The sequence below is a fragment of the Eublepharis macularius genome, chromosome 1 (genome assembly GCF_028583425.1).
Source record: "Eublepharis macularius isolate TG4126 chromosome 1, MPM_Emac_v1.0, whole genome shotgun sequence".
Lineage (NCBI taxonomy): Eukaryota > Metazoa > Chordata > Lepidosauria > Squamata > Eublepharidae > Eublepharis > Eublepharis macularius.
In genome coordinates this window covers 136,877,025-136,894,665 of record NC_072790.1, presented here as the reverse complement: position 1 = coordinate 136,894,665, position 17,641 = coordinate 136,877,025, and the positions used below count along the sequence as shown (strand labels likewise).

Here is a 17,641-nt window from a genome sequence, read left to right as displayed (position 1 = left end):
AATATGATGCCATCTTGGACACTGAGTTCATTGCAATAGTTCCAGTATTATTGACATTGGGGCTTCTTCCTTGGAGTTTGGCCAACCCGCTAAAATAATAGATAATAAAATTTGTAAATAATTATTCTGCTGTGTGCTTTCCTTAAAGTCCTTGCTTTGAGATAGGTGTATGACTGGGTTGATGGATATTTGCCACCTCTTGTAGTTCTTGAGCTTTCAGTAGGTTGAGTATTTTATAGTCTTGCTTGTTTGTATGTATTTCCTATGGCAGGACTGCCTGGACAGATCAACTATATGCATTTATTTTCCTTTTTTATAAAGATTTGATTTGAATTATTCAGCTTTTAGCCTACTCTCCCACGAACGGGCTCAGAGTGGATAACAATATATTAAAAGGTACATCAAAATTTATGTTAAAATCATGAATAACATACAATTCAATCATAAAAACTCAGATGATGGTTCCAGTTTACCAAGCCCCAATAAACAGTTCTATGGGTGGGAGGTGGAGAGAGCAACAGCAGTCTCACTGATGAAAACTGGGGAGGGGGTTATACTACCACCCCAACAGGAGACTGACAAGAAGCTCACCCATTATTCAGCCTCATCCATATGTCTGGAGGAACATCTCTGTCTTACAGGCCTGACGAAAAAATAATATATCTTGTTTGTCCTAGGTTTCCAGACAGTGAGTTCCACCAGATTGGAGCCAGGACCAAAAAAGCCCTGGCTCTGGTCAAGGCCAGACAAGCCTCCCTAGGGCTAGGGACCAACAGCTGATTTTTACCAGCTGATTGAAGCACCCTCCGTGGCATATATGATGAGAGGTGGTCCCTCCATACACAACTGCCATCTACGTGTGATATGTTCAAATGTTGATAAGTTAATATGATCTTCAGTCCAGTGAATTACAGGAAGTGGGCTTTTGTCTTTCCAGTATTGAAGTATAAGTCTTTTAGCAACTGTAAGGGCACGGAAGTTCAGTTTCCATTGACCATCAGTTAGATTCCAAGAGATAGGCAAGTAGTTTAACAGTACATTAACATCCTCAAAAATAAAAGTGTTCTAAGACAAAATTAATATGGCTAATAACTTCTTCCCAAAAAGGCTGAATGACTGAACATGTCCAAAACATATACTTAAGAGATGTGTCTAATGAATTACACCGCCAACAGTTAGACATTGGGCTTAAAACTTTAGTAAAAAGGTGCTCTAGTGTCCAATATACTCTAAACGTAATTTTTTGTTAAATAAGTCACAACTTAAGGTCCACAGCAGCAACAGGTATATGGCTTACAGCCCTACGGCTTAAAGCCATATCTCAGTCTGGGTGCTCCAGATTGTTATTCCATTCACCTCTAATACTCTGTGTATCATATTTGTTAACTGTCCTCAAATATTTATATACAAATATTGTAGGTTTCTTTTTCTGTATTGACTCAATAAGAATCTCCAAAATTGGGGGAGATTCTGAAGCATTCACAACTGCCGGACCATATTTGGACACCAACAAATGTTGCAATGGTTGCAGAAGTTGGCAAATCATATTTAGATCTCAGTTGAAAAAATGACAAGAACTCATCATCATTACCTATCAATTGATCTAAGGTAAAATTTCCCTTATCTGTCCAAGCCTTCCATAAGAAAGATTTCTTCTCAATCTGGATTTGACCATAATGTTGGATTAGCATTTGAGAATGGATCAAGTTGTTATCATCATAATATTATGCACCATACTTCTCTAGCTGCAGAAATTGTTGGAGGAACAAAATCCATTTTAATGTAAGTAGACCCTAATGTATTCCACTTAAAAAATGGTTCCAAAAAAGAGGCCTTCAAGAAAGCCCAAGATGGACACTCCAATTTAGAGGGGCAATCCCAATAATTTGTACACATTAACAAATATGCCTGATGATTACCGCTAAGGTCTAAAAAAAACCCCAAATCTTCCTTCATGCATGTAGAAAACATCAGTATCTGAATTATTGCATTGGTCCTCATTGTTTACTTGCCTCAAGTAGTGTGCCGTTTTTCTCTGCTTGGGATGTTTGCAAACTGTGGCATAGTGATTCTGCCCCCACCCCCCACAACTGCTACATATAGTGCCAAAAGCCAGGCATTTGCCAAGATCATGTTGCATGCCAGAATATCCACAGCTTTCATTTTGGGACCTGTTGAGCTTTTACTATTTTGAAGGATTGTTCTTATTAAATACTGTATCTACTTTTGTGTATATAACGCATATGCTTAGCATCTGATTGGTGGATCACTTATATTTGCATTGATCTGTTGCTTCTTGCAGAGTTAATGCAGGCTTTCTGAGCATTTTCATTTGTGTCCATTTGTTTTTATACCTATGACCAATCTGTCTCTGATCAATTCTTCTTGCAAAGTACCATAAGCAGTCTGGTAACATACTGGTCTATGGTTTCAGTAAATTCCTGCTTACGTTTGCTAAAGAAATATCTTTCATAGATTACATTTCTGACAGGTTCAAAATGTCTTTGCAGTGCTTGTAATAATTTGGAGGGATCTTTCCTGTCTGCTGATAAAATATCTAGATGCTGTTGGAGTAAGTAACATTCCCTCCCCATCACAGACAATAAAGTTGCATGTCTGACTTTTTTGTCCTTGCCATCTAATCCTGTTATAATTTCATAATTCTTCCACTGTGCCTTGAAAATCTTCCAGTTATTGAAAACTTCATCTTTCATGTCCATGGTCCCAGGAATGGGAATTAGGATGGCTGCCATGGCTGAAATATCTGCTTGTTCCTCTGAGTGGACTTTGTACTTCGTGAAATCTGTGCTTGTGGATCCAGCACTGCCAGTGGGGGTGGAGGAGTAGGACAAGGTGACAGAGAATACCAGGCGTGCCCCAAAAGGATCTGTGCCCAATGCCAAAACCATTGATAAAAACCTGGCTGATATAAAAAAGATGGCTGCATCAAAAGGGGTGTGCAGCTGCTCCCAGATGAGTCAGGCTCATGCCAGCCCTCAGCTTTCACCTCTCCCAGACCCGGGTGCTGTCATGGTGATCCAGTGGAGGCCCAGCCACAGAAGCAGTATGGTTCTGCACCTCCATGCTCAGAGAGGTGCCCGGCCAGCATTGAGGCATGTGCGGCTCAGAGGCTGCTCGCTAGTGCTGGAACATGGAGGGCCCTGAGGCTGACCAGCACTGACGTGTGAGGAGCCCTGAGACCCCAAGCCATCACTGGGACATGTGGAGCCCTAGGGCCCCTCTCCATGCTGGGAAGTGTGGGATCATGAGGCCCCCAGCCAGCACTGGGACTCATGGGGCTCTGATGTCCCCAGCCAGCCCTCTGATGCCTTGAGCCCCTGCATGCATGACTAGTGTTGTGCACCCATCCCATGTTGTGCAGACAGGCCAGTTCAGCAGGCTGAGCCTGCTGCACAGCTGTAGCCTGGAGCTGTGAGGCTGGGACACCACAGGTAAGATTGCGGGGGAAAGTAAACTGTGGTAGGATGAGGGGAAAGGAAAGGTGGGGGACTAACATGGAAGCATGTTGGGGAGCAAGGGAAGATGGGGGAAGGAGGTGTGGGGAGATGAACACAGAAGAGTGTTACGGCAGGAACAGAAAAGGATCTTTGGAAAGGGGGAGAGGCAGGGCAGGATCTATGGAAAGGGGGAGAGAAAGAGGCAGGGCAGGATTTTTAGAAGTGGAGAGGGGTAAGGTGAGATCTTTGGAAAGGGGGAGAGCAATGGAATTGGCTGCTTAGGGATGAGGTGGGTTCCCCCTCATTTACAGTCCTCAAGAAGTGGCTGGATGGATACTTGTTTAGGCTGTTCCTGCATTAGGAAGGAGGTTGGACTACATGGTCTGAAGGGCCCCTTCCAACGCTTATGATTCTATCTGATTATTTATTTATTTGCTTTATTTATACCCTACCTTTTTCCTTAATGGGAACATAAAGTGGCTTACATTGTTCCACTTGCTCTATTTTACATTAGAGGCGGGCACGAATCAAATTACGACCACAAAAAACGCACGAACCGGGCTGGTTTGTGGTTAATTAACATGCGGTCTGTGGAGCCGTGTGTTAACGAAGCCCCATGACTTTTTCAGGCCTGGTTCGTGCAGGTCATGAGCGTTGGTGACCTCAGACAGGCTGGCGCCACTGAGCGGTGTGTGAAATTGACAGCCCCATTCTCCTGCCACCAGCCCTGGACTCCGCCCCTAGGCAAAGTCTGACAAAAGTGTTGAAACATTTTATTCAAAGCGAGAAATCTACTGGAACTCCTGTAAGACACATTTGCCCACTAATATTAATATGGCCTTCCAAGTCCTTGGGGAAGTAAGCTTAACTATAGTAAGTTGAGTTCTGTTGAACACATTCTGTGTGCTGCCTACCTCTTTTTAAAAGCCATTTTTGTTATATTCAGAACAGCAAGTGGTCAACTAATAAGGATTAGTAATAGGGAGATTTTATTTAATTCAGTTTCTAAGCTGCTTTTTTCATCAAAATCTCTTAAAACACTGAGATTATATTTTAATGCTACCAACATACTACTTTGACGTCTGCAGCACAGGAGGCTTTAACAGCATATTTTAAAAGATTATGCATTCATATATAGTATGTTCAGTAATCAGAACGTTATCCTTTACATGTGTCATTTGTATTCATCCTACAGTCAGAGGCTTGTTTCTTTTTTTCCTTTTCAATCTAGTATTTTGAGATTAGATAGAAGATTTTAAATAATTTGCAAAGTCTTAAGTGGAAGATTTAAAAACCTTTCTTTAAGGAGTTGCAGACATTATTAGGGGGTGAAGGTTGCTAATGGGAACAGAGTAGCTCAAATGAAGGTATTTATGCTTTTGAATAAGACAATTTTCAACTTTAGGATTTGCAAGGAATCTTACCTTGAATCTCTCTGTTAATGAACTTTATATTTGCTTTACAGTTGTTGGCTGTCAACCAGCAGCTTTAAAGGTTGCGTGCAAGTCTGAATTCAGGGGCTTCCCTAATAGGGGAACACCTTGTAAATAGAATGGGGAATTCTCAAACATGTAGAGAATATTTTCCTCCACAGAAGAGAACAGGAATCCTACAGAAATATCTGAGATTTGCACATGTAATAAGGATCTTACCTAGATTGTGATATGCAAATCATTTATACTTAGACACCGTTTTTGAATGGTGGATAAGTCTCAAGAGAAGAAGGAAGAACAATTCACAATGGTATTTCTGATGAGAATGTTGGCTACTTTATATTATGACAGTGACAGCAATGCAATACTATTTTGCAGCCTACTAAGGGTGGGTGGGGCTCAATGGCAGAGCATCAGCTTTGCTTACTTGCTGAAATGTAGCAAATATTGCTGGGGGGTGGTCCAGAAGTGCAGCTGATTTCCCTATTCTTCTCTTCACCCAAGCTGTCAGCTTGAGCTGCAGTGAAAAGGGGGGGAACAAGATCTTTCTCCTCTCCCCTCTGCAATGGGGAACTCAGAAGCATTGCTTCTGTCCCAGCCCAGCATGAAAGGGGGAAGGAGAAATGAACGCTTTATCCTCCTCCTTTTGCAACTTCACTGTTTAGCTATTTTGCTGAGTTTCCAGAGTTAGAACCCAACTTCCAGTTGATCCCCTGATCAGCTATGAATCGACTTCAGATCATCAGGCAGCTGCAACCTTGTTCAGCAGCTCTTTGAGTTGCTTGATGCCATTCAAACATATCCCTGATGGGCTCATAGCCTGATCATCAGTGTTGAACAAGGTAAGTTTGATTGCCGAACAGGTTCCCCGAAAAATTCACAGCGTCCCTAGCTTTGGAATGTAAGCTGCCCAGGCAGGTATTGTGCCATTCCATGTATGAAACACTAGAATGAAATGATTCTTACATTGGTTGGCATGAAACCATAGTGACATACTAATTGAAGGCAACCTGCATCTCCGTTGTTCATTTTTTCCAGGAGTCCCGTGTTGGTATTTCAGTGTGTACATCGCCATGTCATTTGCCTGGACTGTTTTCATTTATACTGTGTGACTATGTTGAATGATCGCCGCTTTGTCCATGATCCTGTCCTTGGCTACTCGCTGCCTTGTGTGGGTAAGTCATTTAGCATTAGTTCTCATATTACTTGGCTCAAAATGGGAAAAGAAATTACTGGCTTAAAAACAAATATCTTTCTGTCACTTGTTTCAAATGAATTCATGGAATTATGATTTGTCTTAGCATTGGCTTCTTTGGACAGACTGTCAATTGATTTTTGAAAAACCTAGCTCTGTGCTGCCTGTACAGCATTAGGACTTGGTTCTAAAGGGCATTTTTATAAGCATATGCAGACATTTTTTCACATTTGTATTTCATCAGCATTGAGTGTTAAATGATGATAGCTATAAACTGCAGGCAAAAAACCCTCCAGCCTGAATGACCTCCACAACTCTTCTCTAGAGTCAAATAAGTTGTTAACTTCATTCGCCTATCTTCAAGTACTAATAGAAAAACAATTGGAACAGAATTTCAAATAGCCTTCCTGCTTTGCATAGTTGTCTCTGCTAATTACCACTGTGCTGAGTGCAGCATTGATCACCCAAAGAGTTTGCTGGGTGGTTATCCTTTGCTGGACCAGTTTGAGGGGTGAGGGGGTGAGGGCAAGGTGGCAGAAGACATAGGACCAGCAGATGGAGTTACAAAGCCACAAATTTATTGATTACAGCTTAGAGAGCCTTCACAGGTCACAAGTGAATGCTGAAGGAGGGCTGGCTGGCTCCCAAATTTATCCTTGCCTGGTGGACCTGGCTGGAGACTGAGCTCCTCAGGTCCACTGGCAGGGCTCACCCCCAATAGCCTAGTCAGCATGCTGCTGATTGGCTGGCTGGGCGGTGTGAATTTTACTGCCTCCCATGCAGCTGTGAGGCCAGAGGAGATGGTGGCCACCCTGTGTTGCACCTGTCACCCTGCAGTCTGCAAACCGGGCCACCAAGTAAGTCTTGGGCCTGGGCCTTTGTAAGAAAAAATGGGTTAGATACAACAAAAAGATTGAATTCACTCTGAAAAAGTTATTTCCACAGATCAGAACCAGAAATTGATCTTTATGCAAATAATATAGGGCCAAGCTACAAGTGATGAATGACACTTGAACGGCAAGTGGATTGAATGGAGAGCAAGTGGAGTGCAAGTGAACAGGGAGGAATACACTTGCTGTTCAAGTGTCATTCGTCACTTGTAGCTTGGCCCATAGATAACCTTATAAAACAGCTTCTTAGAATCTTTACCCCCATGGGCTCTAATTTCAAAGTTGTAGGTCATGGCACAAAATAGCCTTCTTTTTACTGTATAATAAGCAGGAAAGTGGCCAAGTAAAAAGGTTTCCAGCCAATGGATGACACCCGGTGGGTGTTGAGAGGTTGGAGCATGAGGCAGGGTGCAGTAGACCTGGAAGTGATGTCATGTTGCTCTAGAGTAACAGGCAGTTCCTAGAGCAATGTGGTGTCACTTCCAGGTTTCCCCCTGAAGTGACATCATCCGAGTGGCCAAAGGAGAGATTTCTGGAATCATAGAATCATAGAGCTGGAAGAAGCCTTACAGACCATCTAGTCCAACCTTCTGCCCAATGCAGGAAGAGCCTAAAGCATCCCCGACAAGTATTCATCCAGCTACTCCATGAAGAGAGTCAATGAGGGGATTGTCAGCAAGAAGTCTTGTGCTATGGTATGTAGAGATCCCATGTCCCCTAGTGGGGGTGGAGGATCTCCTGCTCCCATCCTCCACCCACCACCACTCACCTGGCCAGTGGGGGGGAAAGGCGTGGGAATGGGTTTCCAGGCACACGTCCGCTCCTGCGTGATGATGTCACTTCCTGGGAGTGATGTCATCACACAGGCATGGGAAGAGTGAAGATAAGTTCAGTGCCAGGCCCCTCCCTCCTGCTGAGAGTTAAGGGGACCCAGCAAAATGTGCACTCCTCACACTCCCAGTTAATTTTTCTCTGCAGTTCTCAGCATTCACCAAAAGCCCCAGTGAAGCCACTTACTTGTTGATTTCAGAGGAGTTAGTCCTGAGCACATTGTTTGAGGATGGCTCCTCTCCATTCTTTTGCACACACATGGATTCAAAAGACTTCAACATAAAGGAAAAGTTTAGGAGCCTTCAAACAAATGTTAGAAACCACAGGTTGCGATGCTTGAGCTTGGGATTTCCTGCATTGAGCAAGGGTTCATGGCCTTTAAGGTCCATTCCAACTATATGATTTTATGATCATTATATTCCTATAGTGTATAGTGCTTACTTGTTAATGCACAAATAACATTAAAACGTGTACAATGTTCAGGAAACATTTGGTATAAGGAAACAGAAAATGATATGAAGGGAGGAAAAAATCAGTACTGGGATATTCTTATTGAACCAGCAAGTTTGTGAAATTTGATAGCATCTCTAGTTGATATTGAGAGTTGCAAGTAGAAGCTAGTTGTATTATATTAGCTGTTAAATTTAAAGAAAACCCCTACAGAAGATGATGTTCTGCCCTTGTTTAAGGGTAACAAAAATATATCTTGCCTCTCTGTGTGGTGTCTTGTACTAATGAGGTTCCATGCACAGAAATTTCTGTGAGTGCTGACCTCTAAACATCTTTGAAATAATTAATAAGGTGCTTAGAGGGACAGGCTTGCATATGCATGAAAGCACAGTTCAGTTATTTAGCTACTAGGGAGTGTAGTGAATTTCATCTGAAAAGTACACGGCAGAAAATTATACAGCATATTTTACCATGAACCCTACTGCTTCATGTAAAAATATGACAGTCTAGGATTACAGCCCACAAGGGAATATAAACATGTTGCAGAGTGGTAATACTAAGAAAAGGATAGTTGGGCCAAGGAATGAAAACTTTTATATTGTTGGAAGTGTTTTTGCAATAATGGTTTTGTATCCATTTATTCCTAAAGACTTAATCATATTTTGTGGTATATTTTAAAGAGACCTGGTGAAATGAAACCATTCCCATAAGGGTTATAAAATGCCACTGTAGCTGAAAAAATTACCTAACTGTTATCACAGATAAATACACAATTCAAGTTACCTCTGGCTTTGCTGGAGTTTCTGCTAAAAGGCATACACTGCTTTTAGAAATGTTTAAGAATACTGCTGGGAAATGGATGAGGAACCATACATTTAAAAAACTCATTGTACAGCACAATTTCCCACATGAATATATTTTCTGTGTAGAGGAACTATATATACATGCGTCAAGAAAATATGACTGGTGGTAGTGTTGCAGTGCTTTTATGGCAAAATAGACATGTATATATGTCATGTATTACAGAGTCTACACAAGTTTTCCCATGGGAAAAGATACCTAGGTAGGAAAATAACTTTGTGAGAAATGACAATAAGACTGAGGTAGTTCAGCCTTCTGTTTATGAAGAAGTGAGCTGCAACTCATAAAAGCTCATACCCTGCCACAAATTTTGTTAGTCTTATAGGTGCTACTGGATTCTTGCTCTTTTGTACTTAGGTAGTTCAGGTTGTGTGCTATGCAGTTAAGGAGATGGGGGGGGGGTCCCCCACTCCCACCCTCCACCCCCTACCCTAGTTTATCTGGCCAGTGGGGGAGGAACACATCTTCTGGGATGCACTCCCAGGTGGAGCAGCAGCCCAATTTGGGCTGGATTCAGCCAGAATCAGGCCAAATTCAGCTCAAATTGGGTCTGGTTTGGCTAGATTCAGGCCCAAGTCAGACCCAATCAGGCTGCTGCAGAGTGCAGGAGCACTCCCGCTCTCCACAGAGGCCGGATTTGGGCCAATTTGGGCCTGAATTGTGCCCATGGGGAGCTTGAGAGTGCTCCCAGGATGGCATGTGACCTGCATCGCACAGGCTGGGAGTGCACGCACAATGGGGGAAGTCATAAGGTAGATGCTAGGCCTCCGACCTCCCACCCGGGGGTCAGGGGACCTGACAACCCTAGTAGCTATGCAACTTTCTTAAATGTAACAACAACCCGAAGCACCACCTGCTGCTTTGGGGCAAGCTAGATTTCTGTCCTTGTTAGGGCTGCCAGACCAAGCCTAGGAAAAGGTGGGACGGTTGAGCGTGGGGAAATGGGCAGCATCACAAGCATGATGATATCACTTCTGGGGAAAACCTGGAAGCAACAGCAGTAGCTCTAAGTACTGCCGGTAAAACCATAAAGTTTCCAGTGGTACCTAAGCCTGCACCCCCCCAACCCCCCCCCCACTTAGCCACCCTCCTCTCTAATACACTTACCTGGCCCTTTAAAGATCCATTTAAACTATCAGTGGGCAGGCGGTGGGGGGATTCCCCATGCCACCTGCCAGCTGATAGTTTAAAGGGCCCTGTCCTGCCACTTGCAAGTGGCAGGGCCCTTTAAACAACCCCAGCCCCTAGCCCCCCTGCCCCACCCCAGCGCTGCCGGGCTGCTCCTGCCCCATGCGAGTGGGGCAGGGAGATTCTCCCTGTCTTGCTTGCACCCGGCAGGGCCGTTGCCCCAGAGCTGCTCCTGCCCTGTGCAAGCGAGCTGCTGGCACCCCATGGCTGCTGGTGCCCCATGTGAGCAGGGTAGGGAGATTTTCCCTGTCCTGCTCACCCCGGAGCTGCTCCTGCCCCGTGCGAGCGAGGCAGGGAGATTCTCCCTGTCTCGCTCGCACCTGGCAGGGCTGGTACCCCATGGCTGCTGCTGCCCCATGTGAGCAGGACAAGGAGATTCTCCCTGTCCCACTCACACCCAGAAGGGCCGGCGCCCCAGGGCTCCTCCTGCCCCTTGCGAGTGGGGCAGGGAGATTCTCCCTCTCCCTCTTGCACCGGGCAGAAGAAGCCACATGGCACCAGCTCTCCTGGTGCTAAGAGGGGCGGGGAGATTCTCCCCATCCCTCTTGCACCAGGAGAGGGGCAGCTGGCATTCAGCTGCTCGTAGGGGAAGCCCTGGATGAGCAGCTGATTCAGGGGTTTAAATGCCCCTTTCCTGAGCAGCAGCACGGAAAGGGGCATTTAAACTCCTCTTTGATTCCAGGTTTCCAGGGCAACAGCAGGAGTTCAGACAATCCCTGCCTGAGTTGCCATGGGAATTGATTGCAGGTGCCAGACTGTCTGGCTTGACGAACTGCAAGGAACAGCAACAAACGAGGCTTCCAACAACCACCTGTTCGTTTGGAATGGGGCCTCGCGAACAGCTTGTTTGCAAACAGCCAAACAGGCTGTTTGTGGGCTTTTTTGCATTCGTAATGCTGTTTGTGCCCATGTCTAGTCAAGAGTCATGGGCCGCAAGCTATGTATCCGTTTTGCATGTTCATTTGTAATAGAGCTTTCAGTCACAAGGACAGAGGCCCCAATAGTTTTTTTCCCCTTTAAGTTAATGTTCTCCTAAGTGTGCTTTTACATTAAGAAAGAAAAATAATTTTCAGTAGCTTAAATACATAGTTTCTGTTTTTCACTACATGTTTAAGGACAGGAGACCATACTGAAAATAATCTAAATCATCATACTTCCCAGTTGCATTAATGAATATAAAAACTAAGTTCTTAATGTATAGAGTGATTTTATTGTTTGTCAGCTTCAATCATGGACATTGTGAGAAGCATAAAAGCAGAAGGGAAGCGGGTTGGAGAGGCAGTATTATTAGTGAGCATATTCTCCCAAAATAGCAACTTCATTTCCTTGATTTTATTTTGTTCATTTAATTGCAGTGATACTCTAAATTTGGTTGCAGTGGTAAGAAAAGCAAATCAAGTGGGTTTTGACAGTTTTGAATCAAACACATTTTATTTGTGGCTAGCTTCTTGTTTGCAGCAGAGCTAAAAATGCCAGTTGCTGAAAATGTAAAACTATTCAATGGAAGATTTTTCACTTTTTGTCACTAATGTTTTGGGTATCATTTATTTTTATTATTCCTCCTTCATTATATTTCGGTACATGTGAGCTCCAGCTGCACATTACCATGAGACACATGGATGGTAATGATCAGCATCTCTCTGTGTAGTTGGGAAAAAAGTGTGATGTGATACGATTGTGCTAGCATTTCTTTATCCTTTGATAGCAGCAGGCAGTAAAGTAGAATGGGGAAATGCTAATGTGATGGCCATGTCAGAAATCACACACTTTTCGAACTGTGCATGACAGAAGAGATGTAGGGCAATACATGAGTTGGCAGATTCCATGTCTTTCCACATTATCTAAACCTTAGTCTTATACATGGCTAATGGCTAATCACTTGAGTCTCCTTTGAAAAATATTGTGCTAAAGATAATGTGAAGTAATATGAAAGCTGTCTGTAGTACTTGGACAGCTATTCCGCATATAATTTGAGAACTCAGTCATCCCCTTGTGATTTGAACAGGCATGTGTGAATTCACTTGTAGTAAGTGGCGGAGGCAGAGGGGAAGGAAATTAAAATTTGCAAAGATAATGAAGGATATGAAACGCTCTTTATACAAAGAAAGAGCACAACAATATATAAGAAGACCTTGCAACAAGGTATAACTTACTTGAAAAATAGAGTTATGGTACTTTCACTTGGTCCTGTGGCATTTTTGCTCTGTTTTGTTCCCCATTCTATTTAGCATCTACATGAAACTGCTGGAAAAGGTCATATAGAGATTTGGAATGTGGTGCCATTAATATGGTATCCATCTCTTTCCGTTCTTTATCTAATCCAGTTAAGGTTTTGGATGCTTAGAATGAGTGCCAGCAGTTGATAAGCTGATGAAGACTGAGGTGCTGTTGCAGCATAATTTATTTGACTGCAAAAATGTTTTTCAACTTGTTTTTGTTAGATTACTGCTCCTTTAAACATTAAATTCATAGGAATGCTTTTTTAGGATCACCGTTATTTATGGATGCACAGTGGCATCTACAGCTCAGAGCATTTCCCCCCAACTACAGTTAATATACTAGCTGCATCCCTTCCTGTTAAGAGTGTATGTGTGTTGGGGGGGGGGTTACCATTCTTTTAGTAGCATTCAATGACAGAAGCCTCACAGCTGAAGAAAAACCAATAGTGTTATTTCTTGCTTACCAGATGTTTACATGTGTGGGCTGGAATGTGATAAATAAATCATATGTTGGCCCAGAAACCTAACTAAAAGATTCTGTGTTTGGGCCGTTAGCAGAGTTTAACGTTTAGCAGAGGAAGCGTGATTATAGGTGGTTGTGAGCTGGTTCTGCTGGCTGGTGCAGGAGAGAAAATAACAAAGCATACACTTGCTTATATTTAGAAAGGAAATATGAGTTCTTTATTGTAGGAACGTCATACTCTGATAGGAAAGGAGGAGAGACAGATCCTAACTACCTATTTAGTCTAAGGATGGGCATGGATGCTAGAATAAGTCCTGCATCCATGTTTCCAAGATGGAGAGAGGAAAAAATGAGAAATGTTGCCTGGAACAAAGCCAGGAAGAGAATTGGTGAGAGGGAGGAAGTCAGGAGGAGGAAATCCTGAGAATAGCAATCTACATATCAAAGGATCGTCAGAGCAGTAAACAGTGTGTCTTGACCTCTCTATCTTCTAACTCCTTAGTTTGTGCCCTTCTGAAATCTGAGGAAAGGGACAGCACTGAATCCTCCTCTTCCAACAGAATGAACTTGCCATTGTTGGTGGAAAGTGATGTTGGACAGATGTATAGCGCACGGTGTATTCTATTATGATGGTTGTGGTGGAAGGGAGGCAAAGGATGAGAGATCCTCCAAGGCAGAGAACCTTCTGTGGTCTTTCATAAAGGAACTCTTGTGTCACCTACACTCTTCACATCTCAGCCATCTGATGAAACAACTGATTTGTCTTAATATCTAGTCCCAGAAACAGAACCATCATCTACTGGGCCTGTGGAAAGCTCGATTCCCTAAACTACTTCTTGGGAATGGGGTCTAGATTGCCCAGCAAGTAGTAGGTCTAAAGCTGGAGTGTGCCATCTGAGGCCCAGACTGTTTGGGGAGCCTCATTTAGGTTTAATAACAACAACAACATTAAACATAGGTTTAATAACAACAACATCCCTTCAGGATGACTTAACGCCCACTCAGAATGGTTTACAAAGTGTGTTATTATTCTCACAGTGATCACCCTGTGAGGTGGGTGGGGCTGAGAGAGCTCTGATGGAGCTGTGACTGACCCAAGGTCACCCAGCCGGCTTCAAACAGAGGAGTGGTGTATCAAACCCGGTTCTCCAGATTAGAATCCTGCCACTCTTAACTACTACACTAAACTAATTTATTATAACACAAGTTATGTTTAACTGCCCTGGAACAGTTTTTGGACACTTCAGCCAGCTCAGAATAAAGCAGCTCCATTGTTAACCAGGAGTTCTTGTGATTGTGAACACAATTCACCAGCGGTCAAAGATTTTTTTAAAATTAGGTTCAAGTTTTGTTCTTTTTTTTCCCCCAGGCAGAATTGAAACTACTGATGTTGCTTTATAAAGCCCTAAATGGTCTGGAATCAAGGAACCTTAATATGAACTAGGTCTTTGGCTCAGATTGCCATTGGAGGCCCTACCCTCCAGAGAGTAGCTGGGTGGGTGGGTGAGTGACAGAGACAGTCCCTAGGGTTACCAATCTCCAGGTGGACCCTAGAGGTCTCCCAGAATTATAACTGATCTTCAGACTGCAGAGATCAACTCCTCTAAAGGAAATGGCATTTTCAGACAGGAGACCCTATGGCATCATGTCCCCACTGATTTCCCTTTGTTCCTAAGCTCTGCCTTCCCGAGGCATCACCCCAAACTCTCCAGGAATGTCCCAAACCAGAGTTGGTAATCCAAACAGCATATTTTCTGTGATTGTGCCCTGATTATGCAGCTTCCTCCAAAATAGGGATTCAAGGTCTATGTTCAAGTGGGAGACATCCCACTCAGTAGCCCCAGTCCTCTGTCATCTCTCAGTGGGCAGCAGGGAGGGGAATGGGTTGGGGGTTGGGAATCAACATTGCTACAGCTCCACAAAGTCACTTCTGGTGCAAACTTGGAAGTGATATCATTGCATCAGGGCAAGGCTCTGGAATTCCACTGAAACTCTTTGATAGTTTCTGAGAAACTGTAGAACATTACTCAGGCACAATGACATAACTTCTGGGTTCACACTAGAAGTGATATTATGGTATCAGCGCAACACCAATGAACATGGACTTGCCTCTCAAAAGCTCCCACGGGGTGCCAGCACTCAGCTAGCAACTATGCTCCAAAAGGATGCTCTCTTTGTAAGTGCCCTCTTAGCTATCCTGTAGGTTTTGGTGATGATTAACTTTGTTTTATAATTGTATGTGGGTTTGATCACTGCTTTTGGTGTATTTTACTGGTTAGCTGCTGTGACGCTTTATATTTTTAAAATTTATTTTTAATACATCTTGAGTTTTCTATTTGTTAAAATCACTTGTACCAGATATAGTTTTATGGTTGATATTTTAAAGAGATGTGTAAGCCACTTTGAATGCAGTTTTGGGTAGAAAGACCAGACATACGTAAGTAAATCAGAGTAGAATAAGAGGACATCCAGTGAAAATAAAGGCAAGACAAAGTTTTGAAATGCTGATGGTAGCCAACAGTATGATTGCATGGACCCCCGCCCTGTAAAGTAGATATATCAATCAAAGATATTCTGAGGCTGCCCAGATAAGCTATGTTATGCTTAGGGATGTTTCAGAAACTCTCTGCTTCTCAAATTTCTTCCTGGATTTGGAGTTCCAAATTTACATAGGCTTGTTTCTGAAGTGAAACCAATATATTAGGAATTCTCTGTTGTTTTAATCATTATTGGCACTGTATTGGTGCCAACAAGTGGCATGGATTGGACATGCTTACTTCTGTTCATCACTAAAACTCTTCCCAAAGAGAAATGTGATAAAGTCATCAGTACAATCACATCAAGATTGTTTTTTTGCAGCGTTTTATCAATGTGTATGTCTAGCTCATTAGACTGGTGGGGGGAAACCACACAGATGAACCAAAAAAACCCTGAAAGCAAAGCAAACATGCTCCAATTCTGGAATTAAATTTTAGAAATTATTCTAGTTAGATTAGAATTAATGAGGGCAAACAAAGTAGAACAAATGTCTGTTGACATGAACAGAGCAATGGAAACCCACTTATCCCTAAGTGTGCTAAGAGGTGCTCCCTGTCATGTTCGGAATATGCTATGCTATGTTCAGGTATACTAGTGCCAAAGAGACTCCATTTTAATCCTTTCAGTATCATGAGTGCTTTCTTCCCAGGTGCCAGGACGTTCCCACGCAGCTATCTCCAGAAGAGGAATGTTCTGGCTACCGCTGTTCCAGCCTCGAAGGACTTTCGCTTTCCAAGCTTCAAAGGGATTGTTATGAGAACTATGGGGGGAGGTTGGGCCTGCTGAGATCTGTTACTTTGTACCTTATGCTTTGCCTGTCATTGGTAACAATTCACATGTACCATCCTGAATATTGTATTCAGGCTCGTGGACTATAATGCATTCTTTCTTCAGTAAACTTTTGAAAACAACGGGCTTTTGTCTGATTGCAGAAGGTAGTCTGGAATAAGGACATTATCTAGCCACAGTTCTGACATTTTGTTACCAATCACTTTTCCAATGCCTAAGCCGGATCAAACGGACTCCAAAGCTGTCCCAAAAATCCAATCTTACCAGACGACAACGGAACCGGCGGAGGAGGTGGGGAACCGGAATGCCCCGTGAGACCCGCTTCCCCTGGAGCGCCTCCACCCACGACCCAAGAGAGTGAGCCACCAGTTTTACCAAGAGGGGGTACGCCGCGACCCATTCCGGTAACGAGCGCGATTGGTAGAGGCACCACTCCCCGGCCACACCAAACGCCGGGGCCGAGAGGGACTCTAATACCGAGTCAGCCAATCCCGGGAGGAACTCCGGTACCTCTTCAACCTATTTCTCCTCACCCATCCCCATTATGACCGGCACCCCAAGGACCGATCCCTGCTCCTCTGTTACCAGCGCCCAGAATGCCGGTGCCTCGTGGCACTCCACCAGCCCAGCCAGCACCTTTCCGGCCAGCGCCGCTACAACCTGTACCTGGAGGGCCTCCCCAGCCGATCCCGGGGGGGCCTCCGCCGATGCAACCTCCGCCTCAGCAACCTCCGTTGCTACCCCCGCCAACACCGCGACAACCTCCGTTACAACTCACCCCGCTTGATGTTTACCCGATGCCAGCACCAGTTCCCAGACAAGAACTTCCTATGGGCTGGGTGAAGTTGGAAGCTACCTTTGATGGAGACCCATCCAAGTTGGGATTCTTTCTAGTGCAAGCGGTGCAATTCTTTAATCGATGGGGACACCTTTTCGGAAGTGAGGCCAGTCAGATCGAACACCTGGGGTCGAGACTCCAAGGCAAAACGGCAGACTGGTATGTAGGACTTTATGATATTGGTGCCCCCGAATTAAACACTCTGCAAGGGCTTGTCGACGCATTCCGAGCCCAGTATGAAGACCCTTTAGAAGAAACTAGAGCTCGGACTGAATTACAGTCTATTAGGCAAGGCAGTATGTCGGCTAGAGACTGTGTTACGAAATTCTGACAACTGGCCACCAAATGCCCAAGGTGTGAACAATCGACCAAGATAATTTTGTTCAAACAGGGCTTAAATCCCAAGCTATTGGATAGAGCCCTTATGCAAGATAATCCACCCACTCTACTGGGATGGGTTCAATTAACTTGTGAAGTTGAAAACCGCA

The 17,641-nt window shown here is 43.9% G+C and overlaps 1 protein-coding gene across 3 annotated transcripts in view; it reads left to right on the top strand.

Moving 5' to 3' along the window:
- Window positions 1-17,641, top strand: part of PRKN (parkin RBR E3 ubiquitin protein ligase) — a 1,286,511-nt gene that overhangs the window by 889,395 nt on the left and 379,475 nt on the right. For all 3 annotated transcript variants that reach the window (XM_054972198.1, XM_054972190.1, XM_054972207.1), the window contains one exon: window positions 5,930-6,066. In XM_054972198.1, coding sequence (XP_054828173.1) covers window positions 5,930-6,066 — 137 coding nt within the window. The remainder of the gene's footprint in view (window positions 1-5,929; window positions 6,067-17,641) is intronic.